This window comes from Tamandua tetradactyla, chromosome 1, assembly GCF_023851605.1.
Source record: "Tamandua tetradactyla isolate mTamTet1 chromosome 1, mTamTet1.pri, whole genome shotgun sequence".
Classification (NCBI taxonomy): Eukaryota; Metazoa; Chordata; class Mammalia; order Pilosa; family Myrmecophagidae; genus Tamandua; species Tamandua tetradactyla.
In genome coordinates this window covers 127947-145406 of record NC_135327.1, presented here as the reverse complement: position 1 = coordinate 145406, position 17460 = coordinate 127947, and the positions used below count along the sequence as shown (strand labels likewise).

Below are 17460 nucleotides of genomic sequence, written 5' to 3'. Positions count from 1 at the left end.
GGTTTGTTCCTTTGACTAGGCCATATCTTCAATTTTTTAGTGTGATTTGTTATTTTTTGCTGGTGTCTAGGCATTTAATTACCTTAATTAGTTTATTCTGGAGATTGCTTTCACTTCTTTTATCTACGGTTTTCTTGCTGGATGAATTTGTTGTCTATCTGTTCTTTGACATTCTGTTCAGCTTTATCTGGACCTTTAACTTAAGTTTTGTTTAACAGAGGAGAATTTTTCAGTTCTTGTTTTCTTGTTTCTTGTCCTGCTTGTGTGGTGCCTTCCCCACACACACACTTAGGAGGGTCTACTTAGATATTATAGACCCCAACCAGATTTTCCCAGACCAAACTGGCCTCCTATCAGGAGGAAAGAGTCACCTGCGTCAGTTTTCCCTGAGGGTGAGACCCAGCAGGTTGAAAGACTTTCCTGTGAAGTCTCTGGACTCTGTTTTTCTTATCCTGCCCAGTATGTGGTGCTTGTCTGACTGCAGGTCCCACCAGCTTAAGATGATGCGGTACCTTTAATTTTGCAGACTCTCCTTGCTGGGGGCATGGTGGAGACAGAGGAGAGGTGGTTCAGTTGAATCCCTTCCCGCCTTTGCAGTCTAATATTGTCACATGAACTCTAAGGCCTGTTGCAGAGCACATGTGCTTACCCTTCCCACCTATCAGTCATTGTATTCCCTCAGTGTCTGTGTCATGCCTTGGACAAGACCCAGTCCTTCTTTTCTATAATCACCTCCAGGAAGCCTGCTTGGATTTTTGCAGTCTCTGGTGAGGAAGCTTTTCTGTGTCCTCAGAAAAGGTCCTTCTCATCTCTAGGTCAGCATTTAGCATGTTGATATGCCTTCAAACTACAAGCTCAAAAAAGTCGTGGATGATGCTCCAAGCCATCTCTATGTTGCTGAACATGCAGAAAGTATTCCATAGTTTTTAGTTGAATGACTGCATGAATGTGAGACAGCTGAAAGGAAAGAGCTTTGGGTATGGTTCCAGTTTGCTAGCTTCAGGAATGCAATATACCAAAAAATGGAATGGCTTTTTAAAAGGGAAATTTCATACGTTGCTAGTTTACAATTCTAAGGCTGAGACAATGTCCCAATTAAAGCAAGTCTATAGAAATGTCCAATCAAAGATATGCAGAGAAAGATACCTTGGTTCAAGAAGACCGATGAAGTTCAGCGTTTCTCTCTCAGGTGGAAGGGCACATGGCAAACACAGTCAGAGTTTCTCTCTCTTCTGGAAAGGCACATGGTGAACACGGTCAGTGTTTCTCACTCATCTGGAAGGGCACATGGTGAACACAGTGTCATCTGCTAGCTTATTCTCCGGGCTTCCTGTTTCATGAAGCTCCCTGGGAGACATTTTCCTTCTTCATCTCCAAAGGTGACTGGATGGTGGACTCTGCTTCTTTTGGCTATGTCAAATGTCATACTGCTCTGCTCTCTCTGAATCTCTTTCATTCTCCAAAAAGTTTCCTCTTTTATAGGACTCCAGAAACTTATCAAGGCCCACCCAAATGTGTGGATATATGTTGCCACCTAAGCAGCTTAACAACCACTCATAATTAAATCACATCTCCAGGGAGATAATCTGATTACAATTTCAAACATACAGCATTGAATAAGGATTATTCTGCCTTCATGAAATGGGATTTTGATGAAAACATGGCTTTTCTAGAGGACATACATCATTTCAAACCTGCAGTTATGATTCCCAGAATCTCCTCTGAGCTGTTGGACATCAAGCAGCTCAATCCACCCATCGTAGCCCAGGCATCAGGATCAAGTGACCGAGAGCTGTGAGGTCTGTCTCAGGATATTTGCTGAGCAGCAGTTTTGACAAGTTGTCAACTCTGGGCATTCCAGTTAGTCTTTCCATACAGGAAGAAGGCAAATGGCCACCAAAATACATTCATTGTCCAAAACGAAGGCATTGAGGTATGCCTCCTCTCCCAAGGGTGAATGTCAAGGATCTAGGCTTCAGTGAGGTGGACATATGCCTTCTAGAGTTCCTTCAGCTCTGATTTGCTGAGGCTGTCATAAGGCCACCTGGACCATGCCCTGTTGTTCAACCTTTTCTCTTCCTGTATGATACATCCTGACACCTGCACACCACCTTCTTTGTGTTCTTCTCATAACATGCTCCCTACCATGCTTCCTCCATGGCCAGCCTCACTGGAACCTTTTATACTTTGGGAGAAGGACAAAAGTTTGTCCATCTGAAAGACACACCCTCCCCCAAACCATCTATCCTTGTTTGACTTATTTTTCAGGCTGAGCCTAGGGAACATATCCTTGGACTCTTCTATAAAGCTCATACTTTAGCTTCACCTTGACCTAGGCTGTTGTTCTAGTTTGCTGGCTTCTTCTCCTGGCTTCCTGTTTCATGAAGCGCCCCAGGAGACATTTTCCTTCTTCATCTCCAAAGGTCGCTGGCTGGTGGACTCAGCTTCTCGTGGCTATGTCATTCTGTTCTGATCTCTCCCAAGCTCCCATTCCCCAAAATGTTTCCTCTTGTATAGGACTCCAGAATCTTATCAAGATCCACTCAAATGGGTGGGGACATGTCATCATCTAGTCCAGCTCAACAACCACTCTTGATTAAATCACATCTCCAGAGAGATGATCTGATTACAGTTTCAAACGTACAGTGCTAAATAGGGATTATTTTAGATTTATGAAATGGGATTTTGATTAAAACATGGCTTTTCTAGGAGACATGAATCCCTTCAAACCAGCACAGCTGTCGACAGGCTAAGCCATTTTTCTCACCTGTGTCTGATTTTGATGGTAATGTGAAACCATGAGAAGTGTCATGCCACAGAGCCATCCTATCTAAATTCCATTTAATTTCAACTTCTTCATGGTGCTGACCCAGAAATGAGACAAAACAGGAATCTAACTTTCCATGGATCACAAAGCCACAGACAACCCACAAGAGTGTTACTTCTTGTAATGCTGTCATGTCTTTTTGCATGCCAGCTACTCGAAAACCAGCCATGGCTTTCACACTGATTATCTCACATCCACATGTAGACCCAGGAAGTAGATGGGAGAATGACCCTGTCGTGTAGGTGTGGAAACTGGGGAGACTCTGAGATGAGAGTAACAATGACTACACCATGGTCACAAGGTTTCTAAGAAAGTTCATCTGTGTTAGAATTGAGTTCTCCCTCCTCATGGTCGGGGCCCAGTCTGCACCCAGGCCTTCCCAGGTAGCTGTGGGGATTGATGTCCAATGAACAGGATAGCATGTTTAAGGAGGATGAGCAGTTAGGAGTCAAGAGGGACTTTCATGGAGGACCTAACGGTTGAGAAGTTTCAGTTAAACGGCCTAAGGAGATGACCTCACTTCCCTTGAGCTGCAGTCCAGTGGAACATAGAACACTGGTAACCAGGCACCTAGATTCCACAACAGCCCACCATCAGGCTCATTTAGCCAGAGACGGTCGACAGATCAACATGTTCTCGTGTTGCATTTGTAGAGACAAGGTTCTGGCATGAGAAAAGCTAGGAAGGAGGCATTTTTCAATAGATGCAGGCATTGGCTGAACCCTTCACCTCGCCGCCGCTGTCAGTTGGTCAGGGAGTTCCCGAGGGTAAGTCAAAGTGGCCCAAGGTCAGACAATTCAGGAACTACCAACATTGTCATCTTGCCTCTGCAGCCCCATATCAGTCCTGCTTTCATTGTGAGGAGGAATGAGGAACGGGTTCATCCACGGCCAGGTTGGGAAACCTCATGGGCATTTTTTGGTCACACCTGAAGTCATAGATGGCTGTTGGGAAGGCAAGTGGTGATGGTGAGGTAATCCCCATGCAACATGTTAATCCTGGGCCCAAGAGTTGCCATCTCCTATCAGTGTGGACTGGGCAAGTGTGCAGACACCTGTCCACCTGATCAGGGTGGCAGGGATGGCTGGGGCGCCCCCCTGCGGTGATGGCCAGGAGGCCCCTTAACCTGGGCCAGCAGTGTGATCAAGTGAGAACAGAACCTCTTCTGTGTGTCTTAATGGACTGGGCCCCCATCCCACCCCTCTGGTGAGAACCCCTGTACTCAAATGGGTATGTCACACACATACAGGGAATACTAATAGCTGGAGGCATGGAACCTCCATAAGTGTGCAGCAGTTCAGTGGCCACCAACAGTCTCTTACCATGGCTGCTTCCCTGTTTTCTCCTGGACCAGCTATGAACATGCTGTTCTTTGGCCAGACTGGTGTCAGGGGAGCTGATGGGATCCCTTTAGTGATTTGATTTCCAGATGTCCAGTGCAAATTGGATTCCCATCCACATCAGGCGACCATTTGGGTTTGCTCTTTGCTGAGACTTCTGTTCAAGTCACAGTCTATGGGGGTCTTTCTCCCACCTGGGTCTTCCTGGCACTTCCTGAGCAGGGATCACCATGGTTGCAGGTTCTCAGAACTCCCTTTAAGGCAAAAGACATTAAAATCTGGCTGTTGGTGTGAAAACAAAGGTGTTTCACCATCTCGGTCTTCTCCATGCACTGCCTCTAAAGTGGGGAAGAATGAGAGGGCAGCAGACCCTTCCCCTCCATGTCTGGAGCAGAGCCTCCGCCAGAGGATCAAGGGAAGATCATAAACGTCCAGTGTGAATGGTTATGGCTTCTGTCCTACAAAAAGTTGAGTCCCCCCTTGAAGTTTCCTTATCTCATGAATGGGGGTGGTTGGTGAGGATTCATGGGAATAAAGCGCTTTGCACGCATTGCTGCACAGCTTCCACTGCTAATCAGCCCCCTGAATGACGACAACGTCTCCATGATTTCATAATTCCTTTACCAGAATTTTTATTTGGATTGTGGGATCTTTTTCTGCTAGATGAATTCCTCCCCCACTACTTGTGTCAAGGCAGGGGGGCCACGGAAAGGCAGGTCTGCATTCACCCCCAGGCCCTGCACCTCTCCTGGTTTCCCAGCTCCTTGGTTAACCACCTGCTGCTACTCTTCCAGTCTCAGGATGCAAGCATGTCACCAGTCCAGAGTGACCTGGAGGAGTATACTGGCAAGGTGGGCGCATGGGAGAATTTCCTGGAGCGCATGGTGACAGTTGTTGAGGAGGGCAACCAGACCGGCGTATCCCTCCTCATGTTCCATTACCGGCCCTTCCTTTCCACCCAATGGGTCTTGGACCGAGTGTCCAAAAGGTGAGCACATGTTCATTCCCAATCTCACAAGAGCTCTGGATTGTATGAGCTCAATATCTGAAGGAGGTCATTGCAGCGTCTTGCCTCCGTTTCTTTCTTTTGCTAGTGAGGTCATAGCAGGACCAACCTGCTGAGGGCAGAGTCAGAATTGCATGATGCAGACGTTGGAAAGTGCTTCCCCATGCCAGGCTCTCTGGAAAGGAAGCTCGGTGGGGAGTGTCTCTCAACATCTAGAAATTTCCTTTCCACGTCAAGAGGCTCTGCTCCAAAGTGATCTTTGGAGTCCTGTATTCCCATTCGAAGGAGGTTTGAGATTACATCTCAGTGCATTCGGTCCTCAGTGTAGCCTGAGTCCTGAATGCTGGGGGCTGGCAGAGGTGTCCCAGGCCTCACCAGTTATATGGGAAGATGCAGCTCAGGGATCATTCATACATCTTCATCAAAGATCTATGGAGAATAATCTAAGGGCAAGCAATTTGAAAGGCACTTAGGCTACTTCATTGAAGGAAACTGCAAAGTGCTTGTGGCCTTGTGTTTGCCTGAGTCGGGGGTCCCACAGTAGTGGTAGACGTCATCAGTCGGAACTCAGCCAAGAAGGTACATGTGACACCCCCATAATCCCTCTAGGTATGGCGATAGCTGCACTTTGTGTGACAGGGATGGAGGAGGCCAGGAATGCCTAAAAAAGTGAGTGAGATCCGGGTGAGGAGAGAGGGGCTCCTTCCTGAGAGCCCAGGATGGGACGTGGGGGCTGGTGCCAAGCGTGACTGGACAGGTCACTGAGTCCATCTCATGATTCCCACGGGAGTGCAGAGATCTGGGCTCCATCCCCTGCAGGGTGACAGGACTCAGAGAGACCCATGGGAGAGTTCCTGGGGCACTGGGTGCAGAGAGCTCCCCGGGGCTCAGAGCCCACTCTAGACACACCCAACTCTGCTGCCCTCCACCACGCCAGCAGCACACAAAGATCAGGAGGTGTGGGGAGAATGCAGCTCACACATCCACCTCACTACCCAGTCCTGTGAGCCTGGCTGCAGGTGGCTGCAGTGGGCTGTGCCCGTGCCCTTCAGGGACCATGACAGTGGAAAGAGGAGACCCTCACATGGCTGGCAGAGAAGGAGGCATGACTTCAAGGCATGACTGCAGACTGAGGTGACATGATGGCCCAGGAGGACCTGAGGCAGGGGACATGCTCTGTTCCCTCATCAGGCAGTTGATGAAGCTCCTTCTGTGTACAAGTGCAGTGCCATTGACTGAGCAGACCAACCCCTCCCTCTCCTCATGTCAGTTCTGTTCCAGAGGGAGGGTGCCCAGCAGAGACAGACAGAAATAGAATGTCTGGCTGGTCTTGCCCAGGAGCCCCGCACCTGGGAGGGTGGTCACCAGAGGGCAGTGTGGCGGGAATGGTCGTTCCTCACTCTGCGGCCCCGTCCACCCCCAGCATCTTCTCCTGCCTCCTGCTCACCTGGCTCCATGAGTTTCCTGATGATTTCTGCGAGCCCCCGGACTTTCCCAGTCTCAAACAGCTGGTGGCCTTCGCCCAGATGGCACTGCCTGGGTCTACCCTGGAGAGGCAGGCTCAGCTCCTCCTCTCTGAGCTGGAGCCATCAGGGCCCACTGAGGCCCAGACACAGAGTGAGAAGCATGCTGGTAGGGATGGGTGGGGTGTAGAGGAGGAGGTGGGGGTCACAGGGGCAGAATCCCTCTTTTGCCTGTGGGCAGGAAGTCAAGAGGGGCATTGGCTCCTTCCCCTGAGCACTTGCAATCTGGAAGACTTTCTGAGAGTGGCATCCTTGGGGGAAGTGGTGCAGGTAGAGGCGGTACACGCATTTCTGGGTTGAGAAAGGTCCATAGAAAGCCAATTCTGTTGTTGCATCTTCCACCTCCTGGGGCTCTTATGTGAGACTCAGAGATTCAAACCACTGTAGTGCCCCCTCCAGGGTCAGTTCCATCGTTGGCAGCAGAAATCTTGTCACCTACAGAGCAAAAGGCACTTGTGACAGCGCCTTCAATGCCACCTACCGATGTGGAGCCACCGTGGCCTCCAGAGCTCCTTCCACCTTCTCCAACAATCATCACTCCAGCTCCAGAGAGGGAGGCACCACTGATGCCACTTACCTGGCCACGTCCAGAGGCTGCATCATCCCCAACTCGGGAGCCGAAGCTGGAGACATCACCTGCTTTACCAGCAGAGCTGGCGGTGGCTCTGATGCCAACTGAGTTGCCACCCTCAGACCAAAAACCTGTGACTTCTCTTGATCTGGCACCTGCTGCCTCACTGCCTGAGGCACCCACCGAGCAGCAGGAGGCAGACCAGGTACCACCTGCAGTGCTATCTGTTGAGCTGCAGTCAGCGCCAGCTGTCGCTCCACCAGAAGATCATTCTTGCTCTTCACGTGGGCGCCGAGAGCAGGGGTTGAGGGAGAGGAAGGCCCCCGTCTTGGCGTTCCCTCCCAGGCTGCTGGCAGAGCAGCTCACCCAGATGGATGTGGTGAGCAACTGGGCTTCTAAGGGGGGAATGCGATGGACCTTTTCTGGCATCTGCTGTCGCTGAAATGCCATTCGCAGACCTGGGGTCCAATGACCTGGGTCCAAATCCCAACTCCACCATTTTCCACCCTGGTGATGTGGGCAAGTTCTTCATTCCTCAGGCTTCATATTCCCAGCTGGGGAGGACATCACAGGACACTGCCCTGACCATGGATGTCAGAGCACGGGAGTGCAGATAATCAACATCGTAGGACCAAAGGGAGCTGGTCAGAGACTGGCATGTTGTGGGCAAGAGGGGAATATCAGATGCGAAGCAGAGTCCAGGGCTAGCCCAGCCATCTGTCCCAGTGGACTCCACGGCCTCCACATGCATCAGACATGATGTGTCCTAGACATGAGGACAGGCTCCACACTAAGCTCCGGGATGTAGCAGCAGCAGGGGACATGCATGTGAATGAGATTAGAGGGAGTCAGGCAGCTGTCAGGAGCACAACGTGCTCCCTGGGCTGCTTCCTCGGCATGTGGGGTTGGAGTTCCCATCCTGTGCTTGGCGGTGGTGAGGGAGGACTTGAGGAAAATGTAGCTCTCTCCTCCCAGCCAGCATAAGGGTCCTGGGTTTTGCAAATGCTGAGCACACTCAAGGAGCAGAGAACCAAAGCCAGAGGTCCCTTCATGACCCAAATCACAACGTCCACCTGCAAAGCTGCTGCTTAGAACACTGGGCAGTGGCCTGTGGATGGTGCATTTTGCCTTGGGGGCTCAAGGCAGGGTGACACTCCTGTTCTCCCCAGGAGCTGTTCAGAAAGGTGGTAGCTTTCGATTGTGTGCAAGCCATCTCAACCCTGCGCTCAGAGAAGGGTGAGGAGCACCTGGCGCCCATCATCCGTGCTGTCATCGCCCAGATGCACCGTGTCTCCAACTGTGTAATAACCACCTGCCTCGGCGACCAGAGCACGACAGCCTCGGACAGGGCCAGGATCCTGGAGCACTGGGTAGAGGTGGCCAGGGTACGCTGTGGGCAAGCAGAACCTCCCAGCCTCCTGGGTCCTGGGTGTCACTTTTGGCTTTGATCAGCTCTCAGGATTGGAATCTGTGGTCCAAGTCGCTCCCTGGGCCCCAGCCCTGCTTGTTTCCTGGCACAGTCCTTTCCTTGCCTGTCCCAGGAGTGGGGCACTCACTTCCTGCCACTCTCCTTCCTCAGCTGGTGCTAAAGCTCTCCTCCCTGAGTTTTGTCATGGGCTGGGCACAGGCTGTGCCCTTGGGGTGTTTCTGCATGTCAGGATCATCCAGAAGTGGAGATGCCAGCTCATTCCCCCTTCTCAGCTCATTCCTTTCTCCTTCCCCAGGAATGCCAAATGCTCCTGAACTTCGCATCCCTGCATGCCATCCTGTCTGCTCTATGGAGCAACTCCATCCAGCACCTGAAGCAGACATGGGAGGAAGCTTCCAGGTGGGCTGGCCCTCTCCACAGCAGCCCCTGGGGGAGCCAAGGATCTTGCCAAGGGCAGAGCATTGTCCCGCCAGTGGCCTTAGCCCTGCTGCATGGCAGCACCTCCTGTGGCTGACAATGGCATGGGTGGGGGGGTCTGAGTCCCCAGGTGACTTCAGCAGTCCTACCTACAAAGAGAGTGGCTGACCTGTCTGGTGAAAGCCAAGCCATGGGGGAACCTTTTGAGGGTTTTCTCCAAGGCACTGCATTGCTTTGCCCAACCAAAATCAAAATGAGATAAGAAGGCATCTCGTTTGACATGGGAAATGGGTCCCATATGATATGGAGGGTTTATAGCCCCTCAGTTTCCAACCCATTCATCCAGGCCATTGTGATCCCTTAAGTCTAAAATCAAATGGATTTGCACTCACACCCATTCTTACCATCCCCCAAACATTCTGTCCTTTCTCCTCCCCAAAGGGAAAGCATTTATCATTTGGAAATGATGAATAAAACCTCCCAGAAAAGAGAATTGCCAGGCCAGGTAAAGTGGAGGCAGGTGGTGGCGTCATGGAGGGAATACTCCTTGAAAAATTCCAGGCCGGTCTTGTCTAGACTAAGAGGGAGAGGTATTTGTGTGGCTAGCCACTGCTCAGGGGCAGTTCGATGGCAGGAGGCACTGGTCCTTGGGTATGGCAGAAGTAACTAGGGCATTTCAGGAACAGATAATAAATGGAAAGGTTTAGCCGGTGTCCTTCTCACCTGTAGGATTCTCTTCTGTTCCCACATGGGTGGTGACATATGTCCCAGTTTGGAATGAGAATCGTTTGGAGGATTTATGAATTTATGTCCATTGCTGCGTGGACATAAACAGTTCTGGGCACAGAGAATTTCCTAAGGGGCTCCTTGGTGAGAACAGGCATCTGGCATCGCCTTGGGGAGCAATGGCGGTCAAAGACTCCATTGGGCTCAGGATGGCAGGACTGGACATCCTCAGCTCCAGAGCCACCTCCACCTTCTCCCTGCATGACTCACCCACTGGGTTGTCGGTCACAAAGCATGAGGGTGGGAAAACCAATACCTGGGCAGTGGTGCTGAGTGCTGAGTTGACTTCAGCTAGGACCAATCTGGGCAGAGCCATTCACTCCTCCTACTCCCAGCAGGACCAGGGGCAAGTGACAGCCCTGTGGGGCCTCTGTTCCTCATGTGCAAATGCTGTGAGACCACACTGTGCTGCCTTCCTCACAAGGGAGTCCACAGGGGTTCAAGAGAGCACAGGAATGTGGTTGAGCTTTCCTCTGGTTCTGATGGGAGAAGGTGCTGGAGACAGCACCCTTTTAACATTATGGAACACTCAGTTATCTGAGGCACACTTCATGCCTGCACTTGGCACACAACACAGGAGACTCAGGGTGGCCAGCCCACTTGGTCAATGTCACACCACAGGGAGTGCTGCTCCTTGGTTGCCTCCCAGTCAGGGTTGGCGATTGGTGACAGCAGCATTTCTGTCAACTGACACCTCTAGGCTGCACAAACCCCAGTCAAGTAGGTGGGCTGATGGGGTGAGGGGAGGATGGCTTCCCTGACCTTGTCCACCCTGGTAGGAGGGGATCTTTACAGAGTCCAACAGGGAGGTGATAGCAAGGAGAGAGCAAGAGAGGCCACTATGGGAGAGAGTGAGGGTGCCTGAGGACACCGAGGGTCAGGGTGGGGTTGGCATCCATGACTGTACAGGGCTCACTTCTTCTGGCACCACTGCTTTCTGTGCCGCTGAGCCTGGGGAGCCTCCATTAGATGTGCCATCATCTGGACCCTGAGATGGAGGCTTGACCAGGCAATATATAGAAGGCCCTGATTGTTCACAGTCAAAGGAAGGCCTTGGCAGAGCCCAGTTGAAGGTGGATCTGGGAGAGATGGCTGAGCAACCTCATAGTATTTTGTAATTTGCCAAGAGCCATCACTGGGAGGTGACAAGCAGTGCTCTTGCGGTCCAAGGGGTTGGAAGGAAACTCGGTAGGAGGTGTCTGAGAGCACCAGATGTCAGCTGGATGAGGTCTGTGTGGGGGAAGGGGACTGAGAGAATAAGGCTTCAGGGTGGGGGCCTTGGGTGGTTTCCAGCGGGCTTGGGCACTCCATCCCACACTTGATGCCACTGTTTTCCCCCAGCCCACTGTTCCCGACCTGTGGACGCTCCTGTCAGAGCTGGCCTCCCTTCAGTTAGCTCCCACAGACTCTCGGGAAGTGAGTAGGACTTCGGGCCAGGAGGAGGGAGTCAAGTCCCATTAGCATAGGGAAGAGAGCCCCTCCCTGAGTGCTGTGCTCTCAGCCCAGGGCCCAGCTCATCCATACGAGCCCTGGTAGCTAAGGCATCATGTCCCCTTTCCAGCCACGGAAGCAAAGGGTTCCCAGAAGTCATAGGCCTTGTCCCTCTCCTGAATCCCCTCCTGGCTGAGCTGGGCACAGACTGTTCCTCAGGTGTGGGCATGGGGAGAGAGTGGAGTTGGCCCCTCCATTGTGAGACTGCTGCTGAGTCCCTTCCTTCCTGACCCACAGTCTCCCCATCTGCATTCAGAGATGGTTAGACTGGAAGGTCCCTATGCCTCTGCCCAGGGCCCCCTGTTCTGGTGCCCAGATCCCTGAATAGGTCTGAGCCCTGCGAGTGCTGGCCTGGCCCTGGTGGCCCCTCCCAATAGTGCACAGGAGAGGGTGAGGGGGTGGGTCAGGGCCTTTAGGGCCTCTGCTGATGGACCTGGCTTTGTGTCTTGCAGGGGAGATTGAGAAATTATGACATAGGATTGAAGGTGAGGAGCTGGGGGCATCACTGCAGGGTTGAGGTATGGGATGGATGATCTGAGATTCACAGGGCATGACATCCATTGCTCCATCCACCTTCAGTTTCTCACCAGGAGAGTGTTTCACAGAGATGAGGTAGAACTTCCCCACGGGGGTTGGGGAGGTCCTGGCATCAAGAACATTTCCCTGTAGGAGGGTCTGTGAGAATCCTGGGCGGAGATCAGGGAGGACTTGGATGAGAGTGCAGGGCAGGAAGTGGCTCCTGTGACCAAATCCACAGACCCCAGCTGCAGCCCTGATCCCACCCAACAAGGCCACCCTGGCCTCTTCTCCATCTTCTCCTTCCCTCTGCCCCAGGAATACAAGGTCATTCCCAAGATCGAGCGCTTCCAGGCAGGATGCATCTATATCTACTTTCGGCCCATGGAGGAATTTAGGGCCTGGTTTGGGGCTGTGGAACAGCTCAGCACTTCTGAGTGGTAAGACCAGGGCAGAAGGTAGCAGCAGCAGGGCCTCGCCATGAGCTGTGGCTTTCTGTAGCCTCACAGCAGCCCTCTGCCCTGTAGCTTTCATCTGTCTTGTGAGCGGAAGCCCCCGGCCCTGTCAGCCAACAACATCCTCGATGCCCCAAACCTCCCAGATGTTGGCAAGCCTCGGAGCACAGGGTGAGTTCCCTTTCCAGGCTGGCAGGTGCAGCTGCCTCGGGGCTCAGTGTCTTTTGGGACTCAGCATTGCCGCAGGGTGTCTACACTTTAGTACTGGGGACTCTTCTCCTCTCCTGACCAGCCCTGTGACAGCATCATGGCCCCATCGCAGGGCCAGGTTGTGCCATGATGGAAATAGGAAATGCTGAGTGATCTCTCTGGTGCCTGGGCTTCAGGGTTCCCGTGGCCTGCAGGAGCCCTTGGCAGGGTGGCCAAAGTGCCAAGGGCAGTAGCCACAGGAGGGAGTGGACGGGACCCTGGCATCAGCCCCAGCTAAGGCGCCCTTCTATCCAGCCCCCAGGAACTCAGTGCTGAACCCAGCTGCAGCGGTGCCTCCCTGCCCAGTGTCCGGCTCCAGCTTGTGCATGACCGCAGCAGTGGAGTCACAGCTGTCTCACTCAATGGACGTGAGGCCGATGCCTCCAAGTCTGACTGGAACATGAGTGTGGGCCTCATCTCCAAATGCCCTGATGGCCAGGAGAAGCAGGTGCCTGCACATTTTTTTCTCCCTGAATGTCTGTCTTCTGGCCCCTTTCCAGTGCGGGCCTTCCCCTCTCCACACCCTCAAAAGGGGTCAGAAATCCTGACTTGGAAACAGGTTCTCAAAACCCCTAAAGCTCATCTTCAGCTGAAAGTGTCCCACAGGCTCTGGGGTTGACCCTTCTCTCACTGTCCTCCCACAGATTGGTGACTCGACCTTCAACTCAGACCACCCGCAGCCTGGGGCCCCTTTGAGTGCCCACAGAGCCTCGAGCCCCCTGCAGTCCTACAGAAAGCAGGTGGGTGACTCCTGCATCGTCCACGTCAGCCTGGATGGGGACCATGTCAACGTGCCAAGGAGCATAGTGGTGAGCTGGGTGGGTGGCTGACCCCGGGGGCCCCTTGCCTGAGAGGCAGGAATGCAGAATGATTGACATGTTCTTTCCCTGCCCTCCTGGAACCACAAGCCTAGTGGGTTGAGAAGGACAGACAGCCACACAGATCCACAAGTAGTAAAGAAAGGTGTTTGGTGTGGGTCAGGGCTGAGGACAGTGGACATAGATGTGAGGCTTCCACCTTGAGGTGGGCCAGCCTGGGAAAACCTCACTGAGGCAGCCCCTGGAAGAAGGGAGGGAAAGGACCGCATGGAGAACCCCAAGCTCCACATGGGCCTGGCCCAACAGAGGACACTCATGGGGTCAGAAGTGAAGAAACAGGGCCCAGGGGATACGATTGAGGTCACAGAGGCCTCAGGGGTTGAATCCCATCTAACTGCATGTAGGGGAGAGGCAGGGAAGCCAGTTAGGGGGTGCTGCCACCACCCAGGAATGGAGGGTAGGGACTGATGCAGGGAAGAGGCCATGAGGGGAGCAGATTCTGGATAGATCTGCTGATGGAGCCACCTCATCCCCGACCTGCACGAAGGCTGCCTGAGGTGCTGGATCAGACATATGTCCAGCTCTGCAGTTTAGTTTTAGACTGGAGTTTGGGTGGGTGTATTGAGATGTCGCTAGTATGATTCTTTATCTGAGTTCTGCCCAAGCTCAGGGCTTGGCACTGGAGTGGGTCCCCTCAACCACCATATGCCTGGCATGCAGTAGACTTCTGGGCATCCAGCTCCTCTTCCTTGCTGCCATCCAGGCTTAGACTAGATGTCTGTTCTCAGAGTCACTAATTCTGTCATCTTTGAGTGGCTTGTTCAAGAGGACAAATCTCAGGGAGAAAAGAGATGCCCAAGGAGTAGTGGGAGGAGCTGGCCCCGAGTGGCCACATCTGTCCCCAATACCATGTTATAGGGTGACCTCTGACCCTATAACAGGAGCTGAGCAGGCCAAGGATCAGAGGCAAGGGGCTCAGCCCTAGGGCAGTGACCTGGAAGGGAGACATGCCTTTCTTGCAGGAAATGGGATGGAATGATTGGAAAGGGCCCTCCTTCCATGGAGGCCTATGAGGAGAGCAACAGAGGGCAGTGGGGCCACTCTACACCCAGACCCAACTGGGGTGGGTCTTTGAGCCCTGTGCTCCCTGCTGAGACAGCTCCAGCAGGGCCCCTGCCACTGCCCTTGTGGGAGTTAACTCCAGAACTCATGTCCTGATGGCCTGTCCCCCCTACATGCCCAGATCACCTGCCATGACAGGGCTCTGGCTGTGATCCTCAAAGCCCTGGATGAGTTCCACCTGGATCTGGAGACAGCAAAGGAATACAAGCTGGTGCAAATCATCTCACCAGATTGAAGTAAGTCAGGGAGCAGGTCCAGGAGTTTCTCTGTGAGGGGCTGCCTCAGCACTCTCCTCCTAGCCCCCGCCACCTGGGGTGTCTGCCCAAGACAACCTCCAAAAGGGAGATGTTCAGCATTTCGGAGTCCTCAGGGTCTGAAGTGTGTCCCCCTGTGACTTGCATCTCCTCTCCATGTATCATCCCTGGGTGTGGCCCAAGCACTGGAGCCCTAGGGCAGACTGTGGGATTGAGATCCAAGACAAAGGTCTCTCTTCTTGCCCCAGGAGCTCTGTGGTCAGGGCACCCTCTAGCCAGGATGGGCTGAGTTGTGCATCGCAAGCAATCATGGGTCTGTGGACACCAAGAGCAAATATTGAAGTCCATGTTTTATGATGCCAAGGCAAAACAGAACCTCTTGATCCTCTTTGGAGGCTCCAGGGACCAATTCAATATTCCCAGCAGTGACACGGAGCCAGGCAGCCTGGGGTCTGAGCCCATAGAGCAGTTACTCATGTGCTCTCTGCCTGTTTCTTGTCCCCAATGGGAGAGGGAAATACTCCATGTGAGAGCACAGAGCCTCCCCATACCCTGTAAGGGTAACTTTATTATTATTATTATTATTATTATTTTTATTTTTGGTGAGCTACTCATGGCTTCTCACCAATTAGCCCAGGGAATCAGTTCTGACTCCCAGATCATTGTTTCCTATATCCTACCTTATCTTCCATCAGCATTTTGTTGAGATGAGCAGAGTAAGTGGGCTGTGTCTTTCAGAAAAGGAAATCTGAGTTCCCACAGAAGTAGGCAGACAACAGAGGCAGGAGCAGGAAGTCTGACGAGCGTTATGGTACAGCACTGTCTAGGCCGGAGCAGTCAGGTGGCAAAGAGGATCAGAGTAGAAGTCAGTGCTCGCTTGAGGGACCTCAGGCCGTGGAGGACTCCCTGGTCCCATCAAAGGCCTGTACTTGGTCTGCCATGCCTTGGGCCTCAGTTACCCTTTCCCCAAGAGTGCAGTATTCAGGGACGTCTGCATTCGAGAATGCTTCTTATAACACCTACCTCCCCATCAGTGAAGGCATCAAGCACTTGGCCATAAGATGTGCTGGTGGGAGGACCCTCTGTTAGCTCTAGGCTGAGGTTGCCAGGGGTGCAGTCAGAGTCACGTGTTAACAAGATTTGTTGTGTTGAGTGCTTCTTGAGTTTTGCCCTTAGGCAGGCATCAGTCCAAGGACTCTTTGGTGGCCCTGGAGCTAATTGGGGGACTCATGTCTGTGGGAGAGTCTGACTTTGTGTGCTGCCCAAGGGGTGGAGTGGTTTGGGAAACCCCATAAGCACAGCTGACTGTGCCTCTGTCTGTCCCCACCAGGGCTCATCATTCCTGATGACAGTAATGTATTCTACTCCATGGACCCTTCAGGAAATTACCACTTAGTCCTAACAAAACAGACCTTCTGCGTGGTGAAGAAAAGAACCCGCTCCACCCTTTTTCGCAGGAAGAAGACGGGGCTCAAGTGGTCAAGGGGCTGCTTCTAAGTGGCCCTGATGCCTGTCGGCCTTAGGGTCACCCTGCCTGTCTCCAGCTGGTCAGGTGGCTTAGCTGTCCCCAGTGGGAATAGGCCAGTCCAGGCAGCCTCTTCCCTCCCACCAGTGACCCGGGGCCTCCCAGCCCCAGGCAAGTTCCAGCCCTGAGCCTTTCCTCCTGCCTGGCATGACCCTGTCCCTTGACAGGCTCACCTGAGCTCCAGATATTATATTGCCCCCCCCAAAATAAAAGATGTAATTTTATATGAATTTTGAAGTCCATGATGGTATTTTGTTTTCATACTTTTGTCAAAACCTTCCGGGGCATGTTAGCCTGCAGTATAGGGGCATCTTCCTACTAGTATAGGGCACTGAACTAGTGTAAAGTGGGGACTAGCTCACAATTTTGCATCATAGTTATCAAAGTAGAGTAGTTGACAGGGATTTCTAATGCCTTTGTCCTCCTTTATGCTCATTCTTTTAATATAATCATAAGGCAATTTCCTCAGCAGGTGTGGAAATTTTGGGCACATACAGGCCAAAATGTCTTATTCTTGGCTATTAGACGAAGTTGTTCCCGATTTAATGAATTCCCCAGCAGAATATTCCTTTACAATGGTAGTTTCACTTGCTGGCTAAGTAGGGCTTTTAGAGAGCACGGGTTGGACTGTTTGCCCTTTTGCTAATACTTTAACTGCATTGGTTATTTCTCAATGTTCTTCCAGGGATTTCAGGATTTTGGATCCTCATCTTTTATTTATTTATTCATTTTTTAGCTAGCATAGCTGTCACATTTGGTTTGGTCTCCCTCTCTCTCTCTCTTTCTCTTTCTCATTTTACTTTAGTTCATCATTTTGAAAACTGTCAGCCTACCACCTCTATATTATTTTCTTATTTAGTTTTTGTACAAGCTTGTTATTATACTAGAGGTGGAAATCTGCATACTTCTATTTCCCTGCAACTTTAAGTCTTTTGTTTTTGTACCATGTGCTCCATTTCCACCACCATTTCAGGTAGTTCCTTTACATACACACTTAAAGCGCAGTTTGCACAGTTAAGCAATCCAGTGTCCTCTCCTTACAGCAAAGAAGCAGGCCTCCCAGATTACTCCTGCTGGACCCTACCCTCTCTAATGCTGTGGGCCCAAGAAACAAAGGAGTAGTGAGCATCT

The 17460-nt window shown here is 52.1% G+C and overlaps 1 protein-coding gene across 7 annotated transcripts; it reads left to right on the top strand.

The window, feature by feature from the left end:
* The first annotated feature begins 3320 nt into the window (after positions 1–3320).
* Positions 3321–16535, top strand: LOC143688469 (ral guanine nucleotide dissociation stimulator-like). Of its 7 annotated transcripts, none has more exons than XM_077166393.1 (16): positions 3321–3594; positions 4962–5155; positions 5783–5842; positions 6597–6805; positions 7138–7646; positions 8437–8652; positions 8992–9095; positions 9555–9618; positions 11241–11315; positions 11843–11875; positions 12225–12346; positions 12434–12532; positions 12866–13058; positions 13255–13419; positions 14672–14786; positions 16135–16535. In XM_077166393.1, the coding sequence occupies exons 1-15, from the start codon at positions 3496–3498 to the stop codon at positions 14783–14785; spliced, it is 2256 nt and encodes a 751-aa protein (XP_077022508.1). In that variant the 5' UTR covers positions 3321–3495; the 3' UTR covers position 14786; positions 16135–16535. The 7 variants fall into 7 exon arrangements, with proteins under 7 accessions (XP_077022508.1, XP_077022519.1, XP_077022561.1 ...); XM_077166404.1 differs by having other exon boundaries at positions 3324–3594; positions 6597–6790; XM_077166457.1 differs by lacking the exon at positions 3321–3594 and adding an exon at positions 6226–6307 and having other exon boundaries at positions 5107–5155.
* The last annotated feature ends 925 nt before the right edge of the window (positions 16536–17460 follow it).